General features: G+C 39.2%; 1 protein-coding gene across 1 annotated transcript in view; it reads right to left on the bottom strand.

The window, feature by feature from the left end:
• Positions 1-24,173, bottom strand: part of CEP89 (centrosomal protein 89) — an 805,336-nt gene that overhangs the window by 489,101 nt on the left and 292,062 nt on the right. Inside the window, exon 11 of the mRNA XM_053701611.1 lies at positions 6,801-6,904. Within this exon, the coding sequence (XP_053557586.1) occupies positions 6,801-6,904 (104 nt within the window). The remainder of the gene's footprint in view (positions 1-6,800; positions 6,905-24,173) is intronic.

The raw sequence follows: 24,173 nt of genomic DNA, 5'->3' as shown, positions 1-24,173 counted from the left end.
TCCTAGACCCAGACAGTTAACAGAGGAAATGCACTCCTCAGGTTCAAGTCTCAGCCGGAATGGAGGAAATGAACATAGACCACACCCGGTCACATGGAGTGCAAAACAGTACTTCCCCTGTTGTTACAAGTAAAGCAAGTAATAGAAGCTGTGCAACACTTTAAAAAATGAAAATGAAACTTAAAAGTGAAACCGGTTTGTTCCAGCCAAAAACACAGAGTCTATCAGCCTAGGAAAAACAAATCGCACAAAGCAGCATGTAAATAATTAATACACTAATTAATTAACCCCAACTGTTCAATAAACCCCCTTCAGAGGATATTAACCCTGGATCCCATCAAGGTATAAAGGAGCCACACTGTGACCCTGTTATAGCGTTTTATGTGTAAAAATTGAAACAATCTTACCTCCAGGATCCATGCTGTGGAACAGAACACAGCCTCTCAAGTGTGACAGTCTTATAGCAGCGCTCCTGACATGGACTTGAGTGAGAGAAAGCAGGCAGTGAAACTTGTCAACACTGATTGCTTAGGAGCCGTTAGCAGTAGTCTGGATGGTTTTGCAGAAAAACTTTCCCTGCATCTCCAGGCTCAATAACTTTCATCAATATTCTCACTGAGAGGTTGACATGACTACTTAAAACTCCAGTCCTATCTTGAAGGGCAGATACACTTTTTCAGGACTCTCTGAATCTTCGGACACTTCTCTGCCACCTCCTTACGTGGCAAAAGGCAAAGAATGACAGGGGTAATGAGGAAGTGGAAGGGATATTTAAGCCTTTGGCTGGGGTGTCTTTGCCTCCTCCTGGTGGCCAGGTGTTGTATTTCCCAGCAGTAAGGAATGAAGCCGTGGACTCTACCTATCTTAGGAAGGAAAAATAAAAATACCAAAGAGGAATTGAATTTCTGAAGATATAATGGATTTGTTCCAAAGCCTTAAACAAAGTTAACATATTCACAAATTATTTTTTACTTCTTTTTTTTTTTAAATTACTTCAGTATGAACTCAATTGTGACAGTTATTGAAATAGGAGGATATGCCTAAAAACATAATTTATGTAAGAACTTACCTGATAAATTCATTTCTTTCATATTAGCAAGAGTCCATGAGCTAGTGACGTATGGGATATACATTCCTACCAGGAGGGGCAAAGTTTCCCAAACCTTAAAATGCCTATAAATACACCCCTCACCACACCCACAATTCAGTTTAACGAATAGCCAAGAAGTGGGGTGATAAGAAAAAAGTGCGAAAGCATATAAAATAAGGAATTGGAATAATTGTGCTTTATACAAAAAAATCATAACCACCACAAAAAAGGGCGGGCCTCATGGACTCTTGCTAATATGAAAGAAATGAATTTATCAGGTAAGTTCTTACATAAATTATGTTTTCTTTCATGTAATTAGCAAGAGTCCATGAGCTAGTGACGTATGGGATAATGACTACCGAAGATGTGGATCTTTCCACACAAGAGTCACTAGAGAGGGAGGGATAAAATAAAGACAGACAATTCCTGCTGAAAATAATCCACACCCAAAATAAAGTTTAATGAAAAACATAAGCAGAAGATTCAAACTGAAACCGCTGCCTGAAGTACTTTTCTACCAAAAACTGCTTCAGAAGAAGAAAATACAACAAAATGGTAGAATTTGGTAAAAGTATGCAAAGAGGACCAAGTTGCCGCTTTGCAAATCTGATCAACCGAAGCTTCATTCCTAAACGCCCAGGAAGTAGAAACTGACCTAGTAGAATGAGCCGTAATCCTATGAGGCGGAGTCTTACCCGACTCAACATAGGCAAGATGAATTAAAGATTTCAACCAAGATGCCAAAGAAATGGCAGAAGTTTTCTGGCCTTTCTAAAACCGGAAAAGATAACAAATAAACTAGAAGTCTTTCGGAAAGACTTAGTAGCTTCAACATAATATTTCAAAGCTCTAATAACATCCAAAGAATGCAACGATTTCTCCTTAGAATTCTTAGGATTAGGACATAATGAAGGAACCACAATGTCTCTACTAATGTTGTTGGAATTCACAACTTAGGTAAAAATTCAAAAGAAGTTCGCAACACCGCCTTATCCTGATGAAAAATCAGAAAAGGAGACTCACAAGAAAGAGCAGATAATTCAGAAACTCTTCTGGCAGAAGAGATGGCCAAAAGGAACAAAACTTTCCAAGAAAGTAATTTAATGTCCAATGAATGCATAGGTTCAAATGGAGGAGCTTGAAGAGCCCCCAGAACCAAATTCAAACTCCAAGGAGGAGAAATTGACTTAATGACAGGCTTTATACGAACCAAAGCTTGTACAAAACAATGAATATCAGGAAGAATAGCAATCTTTCTGTGAAAAAGAACAGAAAGAGCAGAGATTTGTCCTTTCAAGGAACTTGCGGACAAACCCTTATCTAAACCATCCTGAAGAAACTGTAATATTCTCGGTATTCTAAAAGAATGCCAAGAAAAATGATGAGAAAGACACCAAGAAATACAAGTCTTCCAGACTCTATAATATATCTCTCTGGATACAGATTTACGAGCCTGTAACATAGTATTAGAGTCAGAGAAACCTCTTTGACCAAGAATCAAGCGTTCAATCTCCATACCTTTAAATTTAAGGATTTCAGATCCTGATGGAAAAAAGGACCTTGAGACAAAAGGTCTGGTCTTAATGGAAGAGTCCACGGTTGGCAAGAGGCCATCCGGACAAGATCCGCATACCAAAACCTGTGAGGCCATGCCGGAGCTACCAGCAGAACAAACGAGCATTCCTTCAGAATCTTGGAGATTACTCTTGGAAGAAGAACTAGAGGCGGAAAGATATAGGCAGGATGATACTTCCAAGGAAGAGATAATGCATCCACTGCCTCCGCCTGAGGATCCCGGGATCTGGACAGATACCTGGGAAGTTTCTTGTTTAGATGAGAAGCCATCAGATCTATTTCTGGAAGTTCCCACATTTGAACAATCTGAAGAAATACCTCTGGGTGAAGAGACCATTCGCCCGGATGCAACGTTTGGCGACTGAGATAATCCGCTTTCCAATTGTCCATACCTGGGATATGAACCGCAGAGATTAGACAGGAGCTGGATTCCGCCCAAACCAAAATTCGAGATACTTCTTTCATAGCCAGAGGACTGTGAGTTCTTCCTTGATGATAGATGTATGCCACAGTTGTGACATTGTCTATCTGAAAACAAATGAACAACTCTCTCTTCAGAAGAGGCCAAGACTGAAGAGCTCTGAAATTGCACGGAGTTCCAAAATATTGATCGGAAATCTTACCTCCTGAGATTCCCAAACCCCTTGTGCCGTCAGATACCCCCACACAGCTCCCCAACCTGTAAGACTTGCATCTGTTGAGATTATAGTCCAGGTCGGAAGAACAAAGAAGCCCCCTGAACTAAACGATGGTGATCTGTCCACCATGTCAGAGAGTGTCGTAAAATCGGTTTAAAGATATTAATTGAGATATCTTTGAGTAATCCCTGCACCATTGGTTCAGCATACAGAGCTGAAGAGGTCGCATGTGAAAACGAGCAAAGGAGATCGCATCTGATGCGGCAGTCCTATCAATGTTAAACTTCTCCTGTCTGACAAGGACAGAGTCATAGACACTGAATTTATCTAGAAACCTAAAAAGGTTACCCTTGTCTGAGGAATCAATGAACTGATTGGTAAATTGATCCTCCAACCATGAACTTGAAGAAACAACACAAGTCGATTCGTATGAGATTCTTCGAAAATGAGAAGACTGAGCAAGTACCAAGATATCGTCCAAATAAGGAAATACCAAAACCCTATTCTCTGATTACAGAAAGAAGGGCACCGAGAACCTTTGAAAAAAATTCTTGGAACTGAGGCTAGGCCAAACGGTAGAGCCACAAAACTGGTAATGCTTGTCTAAAAAGAGAATCTCAGACACTAAAAGTGATCTGGATGAATCGGAATATGCAGATACACATCCTGTAAATCTATTGTAGACATATAATGCCCTTGCTAAACAAAAGGCAGGATAGTCCTACAGTAACCATCTTGAATGTTGGTATCCTAACATAACGATTCAATAATGATAGATCCGGAACTGGTCTGAAGGAATTGACCTTCTTTGGTACAATGAAGAGATAAAATAAAACCCCAGCCCCTGTTCCAGAACTGGAACTGGCATAAATACTCCAGCCAACTCTAGATCTGAAACACATTTCAGAAATGCTGAGCCTTTGCTGTGTTAACTGGGACACGGGAAAGAAAAGAATCTCTTAGCAGGAGGCCTTAACTTGAAGCCAATTCTGTACCTTTCTGAAACAATGTTTCTGAAACCAGAGATTAAGAACGGAATTGATCCAAATGTTTTTGAAGAAAACGTAATCTGCCCCATACCAGCTGAGCTGGAATAAGGGCCGCACCTTCATAGGTACTTAGGAGCTGGCTATAGGTTTCTATAAGGCTTGGATATATTCCAAACTGGAAATAGTTTCCAAACTGATACCGCTCCTGAGGATGAAGGATCAGGCTTTTGTTCCTTGTTGTGAGGAAAGGAACGAAAATGATTATTTACCCTGGAAAGAAAGGGAAAGCAAAGTTGACTTAGAAGACATGTCAGCATTCCAAGTTTAATCCATAAAGCTTTTCTAGCTAAAATAGCTAGAAACATATACCTGACATCAACTCTAATGATATCAAAAGATGGTATCACCAATAAAATTATTAGCATGTTATAGAATAATAATGCTATAAAATTATGATCTGTTACTTGTTGCGCTAAAGCTTCTAACCAAAAAGTTGAAGCTGCAGCAACATCCGCTAAAAATATAGCAGGTCTAACAAGATTACCTGAACATAAGGAAGCTTTTCTTAGAAAGGATTCAATTTTCCTATCTAAAGGATCCTTAAAGCAGGAGTAGAGACAGCCCCATAACCTTAGGGATTTTTGTCCCAAAAAACTCTAATCTGTCAGATGGCACAGGATATAATTTGCTTAAACGTCTAGAAGGAGTAAATATATTACCAAAATTATTCCATTCCCTGGAAATTATTTCAGAAATAGCATCAGGGAGATAAAACACTTCTGGAATAACTACAGGAGATTTAAAAACCTTATTTAAACGTTTACATTTAGTATCAAGAGGACCAGAATCCTCTATTTCTAATGCAAATAACACTTCTTTAAGTAAAGAACGAATAAATTCCATCTTGAACAAATACAAAGATTTATCAGCATCAACCTCTGAGACAGAAACCTCTGAACCAGAAGAACCATTATCAGTATCAGAATGATGATGTTCATTTAAAAATTCATCTGAAAAAAGAGAAGTTTTAAAAGACTTTTATGTATACTAGAAGGAGAAATAACAGACATAGCCTTCTTAATGGATTTAAAAAATAAAATCTCTTATGTTATCAGGAACACTCTGAAAATTAGATGTTGACGGAACAGCAACAGGTAATGTAACAGTACTAAAGGAAATTTTATCTGCATTAATAAGTTTGACATGACATGCAATACAAATAACAGCTGGAGAAACAGATACCAAAAGTTTATAGCAGATACACTTAGCTTGGTAGCTCCAGCACTGTGCAGTGATTTTCCTGAAGTATCTTCTTACTCAGTTGCAACGTGGAACATCTTGCAATATGTAAAAGAAAAAAACAACATATAAAGCAAAATTGATCAAATTCCTTAAATGACAGTTTCAGGAATGGGAAAAAAAATGCCAGTGAACAAGCTTCTAGCAACCAGAAGCAATAAATAATGAGACTTAAATAATGTGGAGACAAAAATGACGCCCATATTTTTTAGCGCCAAAAAAGACGCCCACATTATTTGGCGCCTAAATGCTTTTGGCGCCAAAAATGACGCCACATCCGGAACGCCGACATTTTTGACGCAAAAAAAACGTCAAAAAATGACGCAACTTCCGGCGACACGTATGACGCCGGAAACAGAAAAAAATTTTGCGCCAAAAAAGTCCGCGCCAAGAATGACGCAATAAAATGAAGCATTTTCTGCCCCCGCGAGCCTAACAGCCCACAGGGAAAAAGTCAAAATTTTTTAAGGTAAGAAAAAATGATTGAAACAAATGCATTTATCCCAAATATGAAACTGACTGTCTGAAAAATAAGGAAAGTTGAACATTCTGAGTCAAGGCAAATAAATGTTTGAATACATATATTTAGAACTTTATAAATAAAGTGCCCAACCATAGCTTAGAGTGTCACAGAAAATAAGATTTACTTACCCCAGGACACTCATCTACATGTTTGTAGAAAGCCAAACCAGTACTGAAACGAGAATCAGCAGAGGTAATGGTATATATAAGAGTATATCGTCGATCTGAAAAGGGAGGTAAGAGATGAATCTCTACGACCGATAACAGAGAACCTATGAAATAGACCCCGTAGAAGGAGATCACTACATTCAAATAGGCAATACTCTCCTCACATCCCTCTGACATTCACTGCACGCTGAGAGGAAAACCGGGCTCCAACTTGCTGCGGAGCGCATATCAACGTAGAATCTAGCACAAACTTACTTCACCACCTCCATCGGAGGCAAAGTTTGTAAAACTGAATTGTGGGTGTGGTGAGGGGTGTATTTATAGGCATTTTAAGGTTTGGGAAACTTTGCCCCTCCTGGTAGGAATGTATATCCCATACGTCACTAGCTCATGGACTCTTGCTAATTACAGGAAAGAAAGTATTCTTTACATGAAGGCAGGATGCTGTGGAGACATATGGATGTTAAAATGTAAAATATATAGCAGGCAACATCAAATAATGTACAGAAAATTAAATACCATTCCTTAGTAGATATGTGGCTTTTATTTTCTAATTGTTTGTGCAGTTGCTCATTCTCCTCTAGAACTTCTTTAACTCTTGCCTTGAAATTGTTTATTTCCTCCTAAAACAAGAAGAAGAAAAAAATATTAAAATTAGTTACTTTGTTTAGCATAAATAATGCAATTTGAATAAACTTATTTTTTATCACTTTCTGTTTACCTTTAGAAGGGTTAAGCAAACTCACTTGGAATCAGGCAGAAAATTAAACTCAAATGTTGATAATCTGCCCTATTGTATCACTTTTATGGGGATACTTCAGCTCTTTCCCTCTCCCTTATTGTTTGGAAACTTGTATCACTGTTCTTAAGTGGGTGGGGATATTTTGGCTGCCTGCAGACTTTGGCACCACTTGCTTTCCATACAGCTTTCAATATAATCTAATACAACTATGGTTCCCTTGTGCTCATATACAGCCAATACTAAACATTTACAGTGGGCAAAAATCTCTCAAGTATCCTCTTTTCTCTCTAGATTCTCCAGTTACTATGTTGACTTTGCAGCCTATTCACTACAGCTCTCAAACATCTCTTCATTCTATAGTAAATTGGTTGCACAAAGTAACATATGAACTATTAAAGTAAGAGTTGCATTTAAAGTAAACCTACACAATAATGTTATATAATTCTGTACATAGTGCAGAATTATATAACATTATCTTAGCACCAACTTTATATAACAAAGTATTTCAGAGATATTTTTTCACAAAGTAGAATTTTTCAGAATGCCGCTCCTGGCTCTACTGAGCGGGTCTGTTTTTTTCCTAAGCGCATCGCGGCACGCTGTCTAGTCACAGCCGGCCCAATCGCACCATTAAACTGAATGTAGCTCGCTCCCGCTCTCTGAAATACATTGTGATATAAAGTTGGCACTAAGATAAAGTTATATAATTCTGCACTATGTGCAGAATTATATAACATTATTGTGTAGGTTTACTGCCCCTTTAATGCATTTTGCATAGGGCCTATTGGTTCTTCAGCAAACTCTGAACACCCTCAATATGTAGCTTAGCTAGCCCCTTCACATGATCAGTGAATGTTGTTTTTTTCTGTGGTGTGAGCCATCCCAGACTCCTTTTGTTCACATTTCCCTCATACATGCTATTCTTTCCATTCTCAGGGGTCGGAGATCTGCTGTGGGTATGGTGCTGACTGAGGGGCTAAAGGTCTAGGGGCCCGAGATCTGCTGTATGCATGGTGCTGACTGAGGTGCTAAAGGTCTAGGGGCCCGAGATCTGCTGTATGCATGGTGCTGACTGAGGGGCTAAAGGTCTAGGGCCCGAGATCTGCTGTATGCATGGTGCTGACTGAGGGGCGAAAGGTCTAGGGGCCCGAGATCTGCTGTATGCATGGTGCTGACAGAGGGACTACACGGCCAGGAGTCTCAGATATGCTGAAAGTATTGTGTTGGCAGAGAGCCTGCCATTTGAGGTCTGCTGTGAGTATATTTATGGCTGAGGGGTTACAGGACCAGGAGTCTAAGGTCTATTGTGGGTATGGGTGCTGACAGAGGGGCTATAGGGCCATGGGGTCTAAGGTCTGCTGTGGGTATGGTGATGACAGAGGGGCTAGGGTCTGGTTTGAGGACTAATATTATTATACAAAGAAACATGGGTTGGCTCTGTAGATTGACAATCTGCATCATCTATAATTGTCTGGCTGCGATCCTTCAATGGCTGCCATTGGCGCATCTTTGTAGTGCTGCTTAGGGACTGATAGCAAGGCAGCACATCCCTCCAACCCAGCTTGTCCTGTGCAGAAACAGGTTTGTCAAGGTGGGTCAGCACTTGCTGCATTCGCCATAGGAGCTCCGCTTCCATAGCTGCGAGTTACAGTGCCGCTCCTCCTCTGTCAGCAGGACCTGAAATCAATCCCAGCGCTTGCCACCAAATGTGACAGACCGCCTGGTACCCCTAATGAGTACCTCCGTCAGAACACTTCCCTTGTCCTGGACATCCCTTTATCCAGAGCAATAGCTCCTAGTATATCCCTTTGACCGCAGTCTAAAGTTATGGAGGGGAACAGAACTGAGACAACACTCAGTGGTCTAAACTTGAATAAAATTAAGCGATCAATCTCAAAATAGTCAGCTTCAGAGAAACTAGATTTGAATGAAGGAAGGGCCCTAGAATTAGAAAGTCCTTCCTCAATGGAAGTCTCCACGGTGGCATGTCCACCAAATCTGCATACCAAATACTGCGAGGACAAGCCGGTGCAAAAGAATCACCGACGCCTTATCCCGCATGACTCAAGGAAGACCCCGAAGAGGAAGAGCAAACGGAGGAAATAGGTATGCTAGACTGAAGGTCCAAAGTACCGCCAAGACGGCTAACAGAACCACCCGAGAGCCCCTGGACCTCGACCCGTACCTCGGAAGATTGGCCCTGGGATGTGGATTGCCGACAGACCGTGAGAATGGGCCTCTGCCCACTGAATTATTTTGGATACCTCTGTAAACGCTAAGGAACTCCTCGTTTCTCTATGATGAAACTGAAGATATGTGTCCAACTGGAACCAGATAAACTGGACCGAGACTAACTGGGACCAGGCCCGAATATCATTGAAGATCGCTCTCAGCTCTTAAAGGGACACTGAACCCAAATTTTTTCTTTCGTGATTCAGATAGAGCATGACATTTTAAGCAACTTTCTAATTTACTCCTATTATAAAATTTTCTTCATTCTCTTGGTATCTTTATTTGAAATGCAAGAATGTAAGTTTAGATGCCAGCCCATTTTTGGTGAACAACCTGGGTTGTCTTTGCTGATTGGTGGATCATCTCATCCATTAATAAAAAAGTGCTGTCCAGAGTACTGAACCTAAAAAAGCTTAGATGCTTTCTTTTTCAAATAAAGATAGCAAGGGAACGAAGAAAAATTGATAATAGGAGTAAATTAGAAAATTGCTTAAAATTGCATGCTCTATCTAAGAAAAAAAATTGGGTTCAGTGTCCCTTTACGAAAACCCTGGTCTCCTGCTTCAGTAATATTCGAGGAGACAATCTGTTCCATAGCCTAAGCATGATAACCTGCCCAGTTCTGAGAAGGAACCGAGCAGACGAGATGAAGTCCCATGTATCTACCATCAGCCCGATACCTCCATGCACTGAGCCACTAATGGCTGAGGATAAGACTGAAGAAATAGCAAAACTTAATTTCCTGACTTTTGTTCAGGAAAAAAACTTAATTTATAGGGAATCTATTATGGTTCCCATGAAGGTTACCGATGTCCAAGTGACTAAGTAACTCCTTACCAAATCTACCTTGTGGAATATTGCTTGAAAAAATAGCACCTGAACTAAGTTTTAAAGAGTTCAAAGCCCTTTTAAGGACAATGCCCATAAAAATGCTGTTTTGTATGTATGTATTGGGTACTTGTAAAGCACAGTTAATCACCCGTAAGGGTCCGAAGACACTGCTCATTTTATCAACCTCGGAAGGATGAAAGGCTGAGTGGACCTCACCGGGAATCAAACCTGCAACCCTTGGGTTGCTACAGTGCTCAGCCACAGTGCATTAGCATGCTGAGCTATCTGTCCAGTCTTTTAGAAAAGTCTGGGAATTGTGGCAAGGCCAAAAGGGCAAAGCCACAATTGGGAGTGTTTGCCTGAGAATGTGAAGATGCAAGCACGCGTCCGATAAATCCGCCTTCGTAAAATGACCTGAATCAAAAGGAAAATGAAACAAACAGTTTCCACCTTGAAGGACGGTACACTTAGGAATTTGATTAGATCTAGAATTTGATTAGACTCTAGAGATTTAAAATAGTACTGAAGGTTCCCTCCTTTTTTGAGAACCACTACCAGATTGGAATAGAATCCCAGATTCCGTTCCTGAATCAGAACAGGAACTCACCGTTTCCCAAAGTCTCTCCAAGCCTATGGCAGTAGAGGAAGGATCTCCAACAGTCAAAATGGTACCAAACAGTCAGGAATGCGACTCATGGTACAGATCAATAGGTCACACAAGCAGTAATAAAAGCAGATCAGTCCTACTCATGTGAAGCAAAGCACTACAAGTGCTCAACAGGCAGACCGGATCCTAAGAGTCGTCCGGCAGACTCACAACAGCACAGCAACAAGGGCTGTTGCTGTTGTTAAACTCACACCTCCTTTGTGGCATTATAACAAATAAGAAAAGAGCTCAGAATCAACCGCCCTAGTGAGCCACTATGTTTAATGTTAGAGAGGGCAGTTGATTCTGAGATCTTTTCTTATTTGTTATAATGCCACAAAGGGGGTGTGAGTTTAACGGTCTGATTGGTTTTGTGTACTTTTCAATATAGCATCAGTTTGTTTGTATTGTATAGCCTGAGTAAACGGTGCTGTGTCACTGAGAAAGGTGTTGCTGTTGTTTTTAATAAGTTTTATTAAAACTTTTAACTTCACCTTTCTGCTGCTGCCTCCATTACCTGTGTGGATATGATATTTGTTTTTTTCCTGCTGGGGCTCCCTGACTCATGTTCACTGCCGGCGCTCTCTGGACGAGGATCGCCCTTGTTGTTGCTGTGCTGTTGTGAGTCTGCTGGACGACTCTTAGGATCTTAGGATCCGGTCTGCCTGTTGAGCAGTAGTAGTGCTTTGCTTCACGTGAGTAGGACTGATCTGCTTTCATTCCTGCTTGTGTGACCTATTGATCTGTACCATGAGGCGCATTCTATTTTTTTTTTGCATCTTATGATATAAAAAGGTGCAGGAGGCTATTTGCAGCTTAATCTAAGGTAAGACATTAAGATGAATAAGGTGTAGACTGCCCCTTTAAGCATAAATCTGCCTGCACTGAAAACAAATACTTTTTGCTTTTATGCTTATGGAGAGTACCACTGTTCACCAGTAGAGATGTGGGAGTTGTTCTTATCAGTCAGTGAGCAAAGTGTCCCTAGGGATAAGTCGAGCAAATCCAGTATGTTTCAAAATAATCTTAAACGGCTTTCTCTTTCATGCAAAAACTTATTTATGTATGATATATTTTTTGAGTTTAGTATACCTTAGTAATTTAAAATTTTACATCCAAATGTATTTAAAAAATACTTTGTTCTATTTTGAAAAGTAAGCAATAAAATAACTTGAGTGTCAATTATAATTTGCATTACTATTACAGATCTCACAAGCTGTTAGAGCAGTAGCTTTTTCTTTATTTTTAGAATGTCTAGTTTAAATTAACATTAAAAACACAAGCTTAAAGGGACATTATAGATCATTTCAATTCCAAAACTTATGCTTAGAGAAATTAAATAAAAATTTTCATAAGAATCAATTTTATTTTTTTTGAATGGTGCTAAAATAAATAAAATAACATTTCAATTGAATACAGAATAAGTGATAAAAAGCTACAAAAAATAAATGTTTTACTTTATATTTATACCATTGGATGATTCCAGCAACAGTCAGTGGTAAATGGGTGGTTCCAGAAGTGGATGGTGCGCAAGTGCAAGTGCACTCCTTTGTATAATCACCATCAGCTAGATTTGGAGTTTTGCGTTAGAAGGGGTGCGTTAGCTACGCGTGCTTTTTTCCCCCCGCACCTTTTAAATACTGCTGGTATTTAGAGTTCACAGAAAGGCTGCGTTAGGCTCCAAAAAGGGAGCGTAGAGCCTAATTTACTGACACTGCAACTCTCAATACCAGCGGTGCTTACGGACGCGGCCAGCTTAAAAAAACGTGCTCGTGCACGATTCCCCCATAGGAAACAATGGGGCAGTTTGAGTTGAAAAAAAACCTAACACCTGCAAAAAAGCAGCGTTCAGCTCCTAACGCGGCCCCATTGTTTCCTATGGGGAAACACTTCCTAAGTCTGCACCTAACACCCTAACATGTACCCCGAGTCTAAACACCCCTAACCTTACACTTATTAACCCCTAATCTGCCGCCCCCGCTATCGCTGACACCTGCATATTTTTTTTAACCCCTAATCTGCCGCTCCGTACACCGCCGCAACCAACGTTATCCCTATGTACCCCTAATCTGCTGCCCCTAACACCGCCGACCCCTATATTATATTTATTAACCCCTAATCTACCGCCCCCAACGTCGCTGCTACCTACCTACAATTATTAACCCCTAATCTGCTGACCGGACCTCACCGCTACTATAATAAAGTTATTAACCCCTAATCCGCCTCACTCCCGCCTCAATAACCCTATAATAAATAGTATTAACCCCTAATCTGCCCTCCCTAACATCGCCGACACCTAACTTCAATTATTAACCCCTAATCTGCCGACCGGACCTCACCGCTACTCTAATAAATGTATTAACCCCTAAAGCTAAGTCTAAACCTAACACTAACACCCCCCCTAAGTTAAATATAATTTAAATCTAACGAAATAAATTAACTCTTATTAAATAAATTATTCCTATTTAAAGCTAAATACTTACCTGTAAAATAAACCCTAATATAGCTACAATATAAAGAATAATTATATTGTAGCTATTTTAGGATTAATATTTATTTTACAGGCAACTTTGTAATTATTTTAACCAGGTACAATAGCTATTAAATAGTTAATAACTATTTAATAGCTACCTAGTTAAAATAATTACAAAATTACCTGTAAAATAAATCCTAACCTAAGTTACAATTAAACCTAACACTACACTATCAATAAATTAATTAAATACAATACCTACAAATAAATACAATTAAATAAACTAACTAAAGTACAAAAAATAAAAAAGAACTAAGTTACAAAAAATAAAAAAATATTTACAAACATTAGAAATATATTACAACAATTTTAAACTAATTACACCTACTCTAAGCCCCCTAATAAAATAACAAAGCAACCCAAAATAAAAAAAATGCCCTACCCTATTCTAAAATTAAAATAGAAAAGCTCTTTTATCTTACCAGCCCTTAAAAGGGCCATTTGCGGGGCATGCCCCAAAGAATTCAGCTCTTTTGCCTGTAAAAAAAAATACAATACCCCCCCCAACATTACAACCCACCACCCACATACCCCTAGTCTAACCCAAACCCCCATTAAATAAACCTAACACTAAGCCCCTGAAGATCTTCCTACCTTATCTTCACCTCGCCGGGTTCACCGATCCGTCCACAGAAGTCTTGGTCCAAGCCTCCGAAGTCTTGATCCAAGCCCAAGCGGGGGCTGAATAGTGACGTCCATCCTCCGGCTGAAGTGTTCATCCAAGCGGCGGTTGAAGAAGTCCATCTTCGGGCAGAAGTCTTCATCCTATCCGGGCAGAAGAGGACATCCGGTCCGGCAAACATCTTCATCCAGGCGGCATCTTCTATGTTGTTCCATCCGATGACGAGCGGCTGATCTTCAAGACCTCGGCGCGGATCCATCCTCTTCTTCCGACGACTAGACGACGAATGAAGGTTCCTTTAAGGGACGACATCCAAGATGGCGTCCCTCGAATTCCGATTGGCTGATAAGATTCTATCAGCCAATCGGAATTAAGGTAGGAAAATTCTGATTGGCTGATGAAATCAGCCAATCAGATTCAAGTTCAATCCAATTGGCTGATTGGTTCAGCCAATCAGATTGAGCTCACATTCTATTGGCTGATCTGAACAGCCAATAGAATGCGAGCTCAATCTGATTGGCTGATTGGATCAGCCAATTGGATTGAACTTGAATCAGAATTTTCCTACCTTAATTCCGATTGGCTGATAGAATCCTATCAGCCAATCGGAATTCGAGGGACGCCATCTTGGATGACGTCACTTAAAGGAACCTTCATTCGTCGGGAGTCGCCGGAAGAAGAGGATGGATCCGCGTCGGCTGCTTCAAGATGGTCCCGCTCCTCGCCGGATGGAAGAAGATAGAAGATGCCGCTTGGATGAAGATATTTGCCGGTCCGGATGTCCTCTTCTGCCCGAAGATGGACTTCTTCAACCGCCGCTTGGATGAACACTTCAGCCGGAGGATGGACGTCACTCTTCAGCCCCCGCTTGGGCTTGGATCAAGACTTCGGAGGCTTGGATCAAGACTTCGGTGGACGGATCGGTGAACCCGGCGAGGTGAAGATAAGGTAGGAAGATCTTCAGGGGCTTAGTGTTAGGTTTATTTAAGGGGGGTTTGGATTAGATTAGGGGTATGTGGGTGATGGGTTGTAATGTTGAGGGGGGGGTATTGTATGTTTTTTTTTACAGGCAAAAGAGCTGAATTCTTTGGGGCATGCCCCGCAAATGGCCCTTTTAAGGGCTGGTAAGGTAAAAGAGCTTTTCTATTTTAATTTTATAATAGGGTAGGGCATTTTTTTTCTTTTGGGGGGCTTTGTTATTTTATTAGGGGGCTTAGAGTAGGTGAAATTAGTTTAAAATTGTTGTAATATATTTCTAATGTTTGTAAATATTTTTTTATTTTTTGTAACTTAGTTCTTTTTAATTTTTTGTACTTTAGTTAGTTTATTTAATTGTATTTATTTGTAGGTATTGTATTTAATTAATTTATTGATAGTGTAGTGTTAGGTTTAATTGTAGATAATTGTAGGTAGTTTATTTAATTAATTTATTGATAGTGTAGTGTTAGGTTTAATTGTAACTTAGGTTAGGATTTATTTTACAGGTAATTTTGTAATTATTTTAACTAGGTAACTATTAAATAGTTATTAACTATTTAATAGCTATTGTACCTAGTTAAAATAAATACAAAGTTGCCTGTAAAATAAATATAAATCCTAAAATAGCTACAATATAATTATTTGTTATATTGTAGCTATATTAGGGTTTATTTTACAGGTAAGTATTTAGCTTTAAATAGGAATAATTTATTTAATAAGAGTTAATTTATTTCGTTAGATTTAAATTATATTTAATTTAGGGGGGTGTTAGGGTTAGGGTTAGACTTAGCTTTAGGGGTTAATACATGTATTAGAGTAGCGGTGAGGTCCGGTCGGCAGATTAGGAATTAATACTTGAAGTTAGGTGTCGGCGATGTTAGGGAGGACAGATTAGGGGTTAATACTACTTATTATAATAGTTATATAGGTGGCAGTGAGGCGGATTAGGGGTTAATAACTTTATTATAGTAGCGGCGAGGTCCGGTCGGCAGATTAGGGGTTAATAAATGTAGGTAGCTGGCGGCGACGTTGTGTGGGGCAGATTAGGGGTTAATAAATATAGGGGTCGGCGGTGTTAGGTGCAGCAGATTAGGGGTACATAAGTATAACGTAGGTGGCGGCGGTGTGCGGTTGGCAGATTAGGGGTTAAACAAATTTAATAGAGTGGCGGCGATGTGGGGGGACCTCGGTTTAGGGGTGCATAGGTAGTTTATGGGTGTTAGTGTACTTTAGACCACAGTAGTTAAGAGCTTTATGAACCGGCGTTAGCCCAAAAAGCTCTTAACTCCTGTTTTTTTTCTGCGGCTGGAGTTTTGTCGTTAGAGCTCTAACGCTCACTTCAGCCAAGACTCTAAATACCGGCGTTAGAAAGATCCCATTGAAAAGATAGGATACGCAAATGGCATAGGGGGATCTGCGGTATGGAAAAGTCGCGGCTGAAAAAGTGAGCGTTAGACCCTTTAATGACTGACTCTAAATACCAGCGGGCGGTAAAAACCAGACCTCACCGCTACTCTAATAAATGTATTAACCCCTAAAGCTAAGTCTAACCCTAACACCAACACCCCCCCTAAGTTAAATATAATTTAAATCTAACGAAATAAATTAACTCTTATTAAATAAATTATTCCTATTTAAAGCTAAATACTTACCTGTAAAATAAACCCTAATATAGCTACAATATAAAGAATAATTATATTGTAGCTATTTTAGGATTAATATTTATTTTACAGGCAACTTTGTAATTATTAACTATTTAATAGCTATTGTACCTAGTTAAAATAAATACAAACCCCCTAACGCTGGTTTTGACGGCTACCGCAAAACTCCAAATCTAGGTGCATGTTAATGTCGATTAGTCCAAGCTGGGGTGTTTTGAATGGTCACAAAACTGACTACTTAACAGAATTCAATTTTTTTTTTAAATATTGCAATACCAGCACTGTTATGTAGTGTTCATGAAATGATTGCTAACTATGTTATTATGGACCTTTAAAACCCATAAAAATTGCCACTGACATTTTTTCAGCTAGTCCTGCAATTTTCCCTTTGCAAACTGTGTTATCCCTCTGCCCCAAAGGGACTAGAGAACATAATGCAGTTATCCAGAGAGCTTGTCTGTATATAGGAGAATGCTACAGAAAGACTCACACTAGAACAGCCTATGATTGGCCACAACATGGGACAGCAGGAAGATGGATTCCATTAGGCTTTTGAAAGGTGTATCCCCAGACTGTTTTGTTCAAAGCCCTACAAAATGTTTGCCAACCAAATAACAGTTGAAATACTTGTTTTGAAATAAAAATCTGAATATAGATTTTTCAGTGGTGCAGCGCTTAATTTCTTATATATTAAATGCATATATAAACAAATATACTTTTACGTTCCGTTAACCAATTAAATACTGACACAAGTTTATAAACAAAAAGTAGCGGAGTAGCCCTGACAAGAAAATACTGCGATGGGAACATGCATTTTTTAAAAAAAAAAAATCCTTTGGAGAAAAAAAAAAAGGATCTATAATGACCATTTAAACAAAATGAAAACAAATTGTTGTGTCTGCTGGATACTTTTGCTCTAATTATTTAAAAAATATGTAGCGAGTAGAGTACATCAAAGAAACCAATTACATATTTATATGTCTATATCTTAAGTAGTAGAGAAGCTGTAAGTATATTGTTCTTTGAAGTGAGGAACTGTGATCTGATTAACGCATCACTGGCTGAGCTCTCGCTCTCCTTATGACCTTGAGAATTATTAATACGTTTCAAGCTATGAATAAGGAAACAAATATTGATTTGCTGGGGTGATTAACTAGAGATCAAAAGAGCAGTGAAAACAAATGAGAGTGCTATGATCATTTTAGCATTGTGACAATTAGCAAATAATTATTTAACAATGAAAGCCAGAAAAGTAGCTTAGTTGGTTATTTGGCAATTTGAAGCACTTACATTATGGGTTAGATTACAAGTGGCACGCTAAATAATTTTTTCATTTGCACTCAAACACAGCTCAAAGTAAACTTTTCATGCGGGCGGGTAAGCAAGCGTATTACAAGTTGAAAGTAAATAATTTGCGAGTGAAACACTATGCACGCTAACTTCAGGACTTCGGATATCACTACCCCACTAACTTCTTCTCCCCATAGATTTCAAAGCAGCTTTAAAAAAAACAACCCTAACACTGCATTAGACCTACAGTGCTAAACCTAAAAAAGGTAGTTATGAATATTTTACATTTAGAAGAAAATGTTATTTTTTTATATATATATATATATATATATATATATATACACATATATACACATATATACACATATATACACACAGTATATATATATATATATATATATATATATATACACATATACATATACATACACATATATATATATATATATATATATATATATATATATATATATATTTGTCCCCTCCTGGTAGTAGTGTATATTATATCCCATCAGTAACTAGCTCGTGGATTCTTGCCACCTATATGAAAGAAATAATTATTTTTGTTAAATATATATCTACATACACACATCTCTCTCTCAATATATATATATATATATATATATATATATATATATATATATATATATATATATATATAATTTATTATCTATATAATGCAAATCTATAAGAAAGATTCTCTGATCAGTCTGGTTCAGTATAAACCCAGATAATGAAGAGAACACACTTAAAGTGAATGTAAATTTTGATGATAAAGTGCCCTGTTTTTAAAAATTCAATTAAAAACAGGGGCACTTTAATTCATCAAAATTTACATTTTACTTGTGTTGTGAAAATACTTACCTTTTAATCTTGACAGCCGCTCTATCTTCCCCCGGTCGTCAAAAGACTCTTCCTACGTCAGAAATGACGGATCGGTCATACTCCAATCACGGCTTCCCCCTGGGGGAATCAGTGTCTGATTCAACGCCGTGATTGGAGGAAGCCGGATTCTTCATTTTAGACCCAGGAAGAGGCTTTGCGACGGATGGAGGAAGCAATGCAGCGGCTGTCAAGATTAAAAGGTATTTTCACAACACGAGTGAAATGTAGATTTCGACTAATTAAAGTGCCCTTGTTTTTAATTGAACCGGCCAATAGGATTTTTTCTACCTTCATTCCGATTGGCTGATAGAATTCTATCAGCCAATCGGAATTGAAGGGACGCCATCTTGGATGATGTCATTTAAAGGAACCTTCATTCAGTGTCAACCATCGATTGAAGAGGATGCTCTGCGTTGGATGTCTTGAAGATGGACCTGCTCCGCGCAGGATGGATGAAGATAGAAGATGCTGTCTGGATGATGACTTCTGCCTGTCTGGAGGACCACTTTGCCTGGCTTGGATGAAGACTTCTCCTGGCTTTGTTGAGGACTTCGGCCCGGTTGGATGAAGACTTCTCCCGGTAAGGTGATCTTCAAGGGGTTAGTGTTAGGTTTTTTTAAAGGGGTATTGGGTGGGTTTTAGAATAGGGTATGTTGTGTGGGTGGTGAGTTTTAATGTTGGGGGGGGGATTTGTAATTTTTTTTACAGGTAAAAGAGCTGATTACTTTGGGGCAATGCCCCGCAAAAGGCCATTTTAAGGGCTATTTATAATTTAGTATAGGGTAGGGTTTTTTTTTATTTTGTTAGGGGGATTAGATTAGGTGTAATCAGTTTAAAAATCTTGTAATTTGTTTATTATTTTCTGTAATTTAGTGTTTGTTTGTTTTTGTTCTTAAGTTAGGTTTTATTTTACAGGTCAATTTGTCTTTATTTTAGCAAGGTAGTTATTAAATAGTTAATAACTATTTAATAACTATTCTACCTAGTTAAAATAAATACAAAATTGCTTACATTGTAGCTATCTTAGGGTTTATTTTACAGGTATGTATTTAGTTTTAAATAGGAATTATTTAGTTAATGATGTGAATTTTATTTAGACTTATTTAAATTATATTTAATTTAGGGGGTGTTAGGGTTAGACTTAGATTTAGGGGTTAATAACTTTAGTATAGTGGCAGCAACGTTGGGGCGGCAGATTAGGGGTTAATAAGTGTAGGTAGGTGGCGGCGACATTGGGGGCGGCAGATTAGGGGTTAAAAATACAATGCAGGTGTCGGGGTGTTTAGACTCGGGGTTCATGTTAGGGTGTTAGGTGTAGACATAACTTTTATTTCCCCATAGGAATCAATGGGGCTGCGTTAGGGAGTTTTACGCTGCCTTTTGACAGGTGTTAGACTTTTTTCAGCCGGCTCTCCCCATTGAAATCGTGCACGAGCACGTTACACCAGCTCACCGCTAATGTAAGCAGCAATGGTATTGACTGTGGTAATGAGCAAAATTTTGCTCAAACGCTCACTTCTTGTCTTTTAACAACGGGTTTGTGAAAACCCATAATACCAGCGCTGTAGGGAAGCGAGCAGTGAGGGAAAACTGCTAGTTAGCACCGCACAGCCTCTAACGCAAAACTCGTAATCTAGGTGATTGTTTTTAATGTATAAATCCATTTTGACTCTTTTTTCAACAAACACTTCTCATTGCCTCCTCCTCTACCATGTTCCAGCTCTCTATCTATACCTGTGAATATATATATATATATATATATATATATATATATATATATATATATATATATATATATATCCAGCGCTACGGAATTTGGCGGCACTATACAAATAAATTATAATAGATAATAATAAAATAAATATATATATATATATATATATATATATAAATAAATGAATAAATAAAATGAAAAATTAGCGGGAGAGAAATTATGCCAAATTAACAAACTCAAAGATAATCTTTGTCTAGCAGCATGTATTTAATATGATTATTGGTATAAACCCTAAGGTTAGGCAATTATGCCAAATACCACTATCCAGGGTTTTGGTGCAGACCCTCAAAAAAAACAAAAAACAAATATATTAGAAAGATTCTGTGATCAGTCTGGTTACTAATCAAAATACATTCAAGTCAATACTTCACTCATCCGACTAAGAAGATGAAGTCCAAGCACAAATACAGATTGACCTGCACCTGCACGTATGTAGTTTATCTTATACATTGTACCTGTGGCCTCTTTTAAGTTGGAAAAAAACGGCAGATGATCTGAGAACACGAATGGCCAAACAGCATAGAAAGCAGCAGAAGGAGGTGTGTCTGATCACGTGAGACTGTCATCCAATCAGGATCCTCGAGTCCAGGAGCTATCAGAACTCCGTAAGGGGAAAAATGGGAGCTCCCCAAGCCTTACGATTCCTGGTCCAAGTAGAATAGGCAAAAGGAAGAAGTACCGTAGGAAAGGATGTAGATTTAAAAGTTAATTTATTTGGTTTCCAAAACATGATAAAAAGACCTAAGGAGGTCGATAGCAGAACAACACACTGCAAAGAGTATTAGTATGCGGACACGTTTCGGCCGTTGGCCGTAATTGTAGCTACCTAGTACACCTGCACCTGGTTATTTAAAAGCAGTACTCAAAGACTATTGGTTAACAATCATCCAATCTGACAAAAGATCATGTGGGTGTGTTGAAAGGTGTTGATAAGTGTAAAACACGTATTACTGGACATTCTAACTCGGCCTGAGATAAAATATGCTGAATATATTATGTTTGTTGACGTATTTTCGTCATTTCTGGTGTCTTTCTTGGCACCGAGAATTTTCACGTAGTTGCGTCATCTATGATGCTCGTGTTTGTTGCAGACGTTTTTGGCGCCAAACATTTTTTTGTCAGTTGTGGGCGTCATACTTGGCGACAGACTTTTGACATTATTTAAATCTTCATGTATTTTTGCTTCTGGTTTCCAGAGGCTTATTCAGTTTGCATTTTTTCCCATTCCTGAAACTGTCATATAAGGAAATTGATAATTTTAATTTACATGTTGTTTTTTCTATTACATATTGCAAGATGTCCCAATCTGACCCTGTATCAGAATCTACTTCTGGAATGCTGCTGCCTGATGTCGTTTCTACCAAAGCTAAGTGCATTTGTTGTAAACTTGTAGTAACTGTTCCTCCGGCTGTAGTTTGTATTAGTTGTCATGATAAACTTTCTAAAGCAGACAATATTTCCATTAGTAGTAGTCCATTACCTGTTGTTGTTCCTTCAACATCTAATGTTCAGGATAACAGAATTTATGTTTACCTGATAAATTTCTTTCTCCAACGGTGTGTCCGGTCCACGGCGTCATCCTTACTTGTGGGATATTCTCTTCCCCAACAGGAAATGGCAAAGAGCCCAGCAAAGCTGGTCACATGATCCCTCCTAGGCTCCGCCTACCCCAGTCATTCGACCGACGTTAAGGAGGAATATTTGCATAGGAGAAACCATATGGTACCGTGGTGACTGTAGTTAAAGAAAATAAATTACCAGACCTGATTAAAAAACCAGGGCGGGCCGTGGACCGGACACACCGTTGGAGAAAGAAATTTATCAGGTAAACATAAATTCTGTTTTCTCCAACATAGGTGTGTCCGGTCCACGGCGTCATCCTTACTTGTGGGAACCAATACCAAAGCTTTAGGACACGGATGAAGGGAGGGAGCAAATCAGGTCACCTAAATGGAAGGCACCACGGCTTGCAAAACCTTTCTCCCAAAAATAGCCTCAGAAGAAGCAAAAGTATCAAACTTGTAAAATTTGGTAAAAGTGTGCAGTGAAGACCAAGTCGCTGCCCTACATATCTGATCAACAGAAGCCTCGTTCTTGAAGGCCCATGTGGAAGCCACAGCCCTAGTGGAATGAGCTGTGATTCTTTCGGGAGGCTGCCGTCCGGCAGTCTCGTAAGCCAATCTGATGATGCTTTTAATCCAAAAAGAGAGAGAGGTAGAAGTTGCTTTTTGACCTCTCCTTTTACCTGAATAAACAACAAACAAGGAAGATGTTTGTCTAAAATCCTTTGTAGCATCTAAATAGAATTATAGAGCGCGAACAACATCCAAATTGTGCAACAAACGTTCCTTCTTTGAAACTGGTTTTGGACACAGAGAAGGTACGATAATCTCCTGGTTAATGTTTTTGTTAGAAACAACTTTTGGAAGAAAACCAGGTTTAGTACGTAAAACCACCTTATCTGCATGGAACACCAGATAAGGAGGAGAACACTGCAGAGCAGATAATTCTGAGACTCTTCTAGCAGAAGAAATCGCAACTAAAAACAAAACTTTCCAAGATAATAACTTAATATCAACGGAATGTAAGGGTTCAAACGGAACCCCCTGAAGAACTGAAAGAACTAAATTGAGACTCCAAGGAGGAGTCAAAGGTTTGTAAACAGGCTTGATTCTAACCAGAGCCTGAACAAAGGCTTGAACATCTGGCACAGCTGCCAGCTTTTTGTGAAGTAATACCGACAAGGCAGAAATCTGTCCCTTCAGGGAACTTGCAGATAATCCTTTTTCCAATCCTTCCTGAAGGAAGGATAGAATCCTAGGAATCTTAACCTTGTCCCAAGGGAATCCTTTAGATTCACACCAACAGATATATTTTTTCCAAATTTTGTGGTAAATCTTTCTAGTCACAGGCTTTCTGGCCTGAACAAGAGTATCGATCACAGAATCTGAGAATCCTCGCTTCGATAAAATCAAGCGTTCAATCTCCAAGCAGTCAGCTGGAGTGAAACCAGATTCGGATGTTCGAACGGACCCTGAACAAGAAGGTCTCGTCTCAAAGGTAGCTTCCAAGGTGGAGCCGATGACATATTCACCAGATCTGCATACCAAGTCCTGCGTGGCCACGCAGGAGCTATCAAGATCACCGACGCCCTCTCCTGCTTGATCCTGGCTATCAGCCTGGGGATGAGAGGAAATGGCGGGAACACATAAGCTAGTTTGAAGGTCCAAGGTGCTACTAGTGCATCCACTAGAGCCGCCTTGGGATCCCTGGATCTGGCCCCGTAGCAAGGAACTTTGAAGTTCTGACGAGAGGCCATCAGATCCATGTCTGGAATGCCCCACAGGTGAGTGACTTGGGCAAAGATTTCCGGATGGAGTTCCCACTCCCCCGGATGCAATGTCTGACGACTCAGAAAATCCGCTTCCCAATTTTCCACTCCTGGGATGTGGATAGCAGACAGGTGGCAGGAGTGAGACTCCGCCCAAAGAATAATTTTGGTTACTTCTTCCATCGCTAGGGAACTCCTTGTTCCCCCCTGATGGTTGATGTACGCAACAGTCGTCATGTTGTCTGATTGAAACCGTATGAACCTGGTCCTCGCAAGCTGGGGCCAGGCCTGGAGAGCATTGAATATCGCTCTCAGTTCCAGAATATTTATCGGTAGAAGAGATTCTTCCCGAGACCAAAGACCCTGA

The sequence above is a fragment of the Bombina bombina genome, chromosome 1 (genome assembly GCF_027579735.1).
Source record: "Bombina bombina isolate aBomBom1 chromosome 1, aBomBom1.pri, whole genome shotgun sequence".
In the NCBI taxonomy this organism is placed as follows: Eukaryota; Metazoa; Chordata; class Amphibia; order Anura; family Bombinatoridae; genus Bombina; species Bombina bombina.
This window is presented reverse-complemented; position numbering and strand designations above follow the sequence as displayed.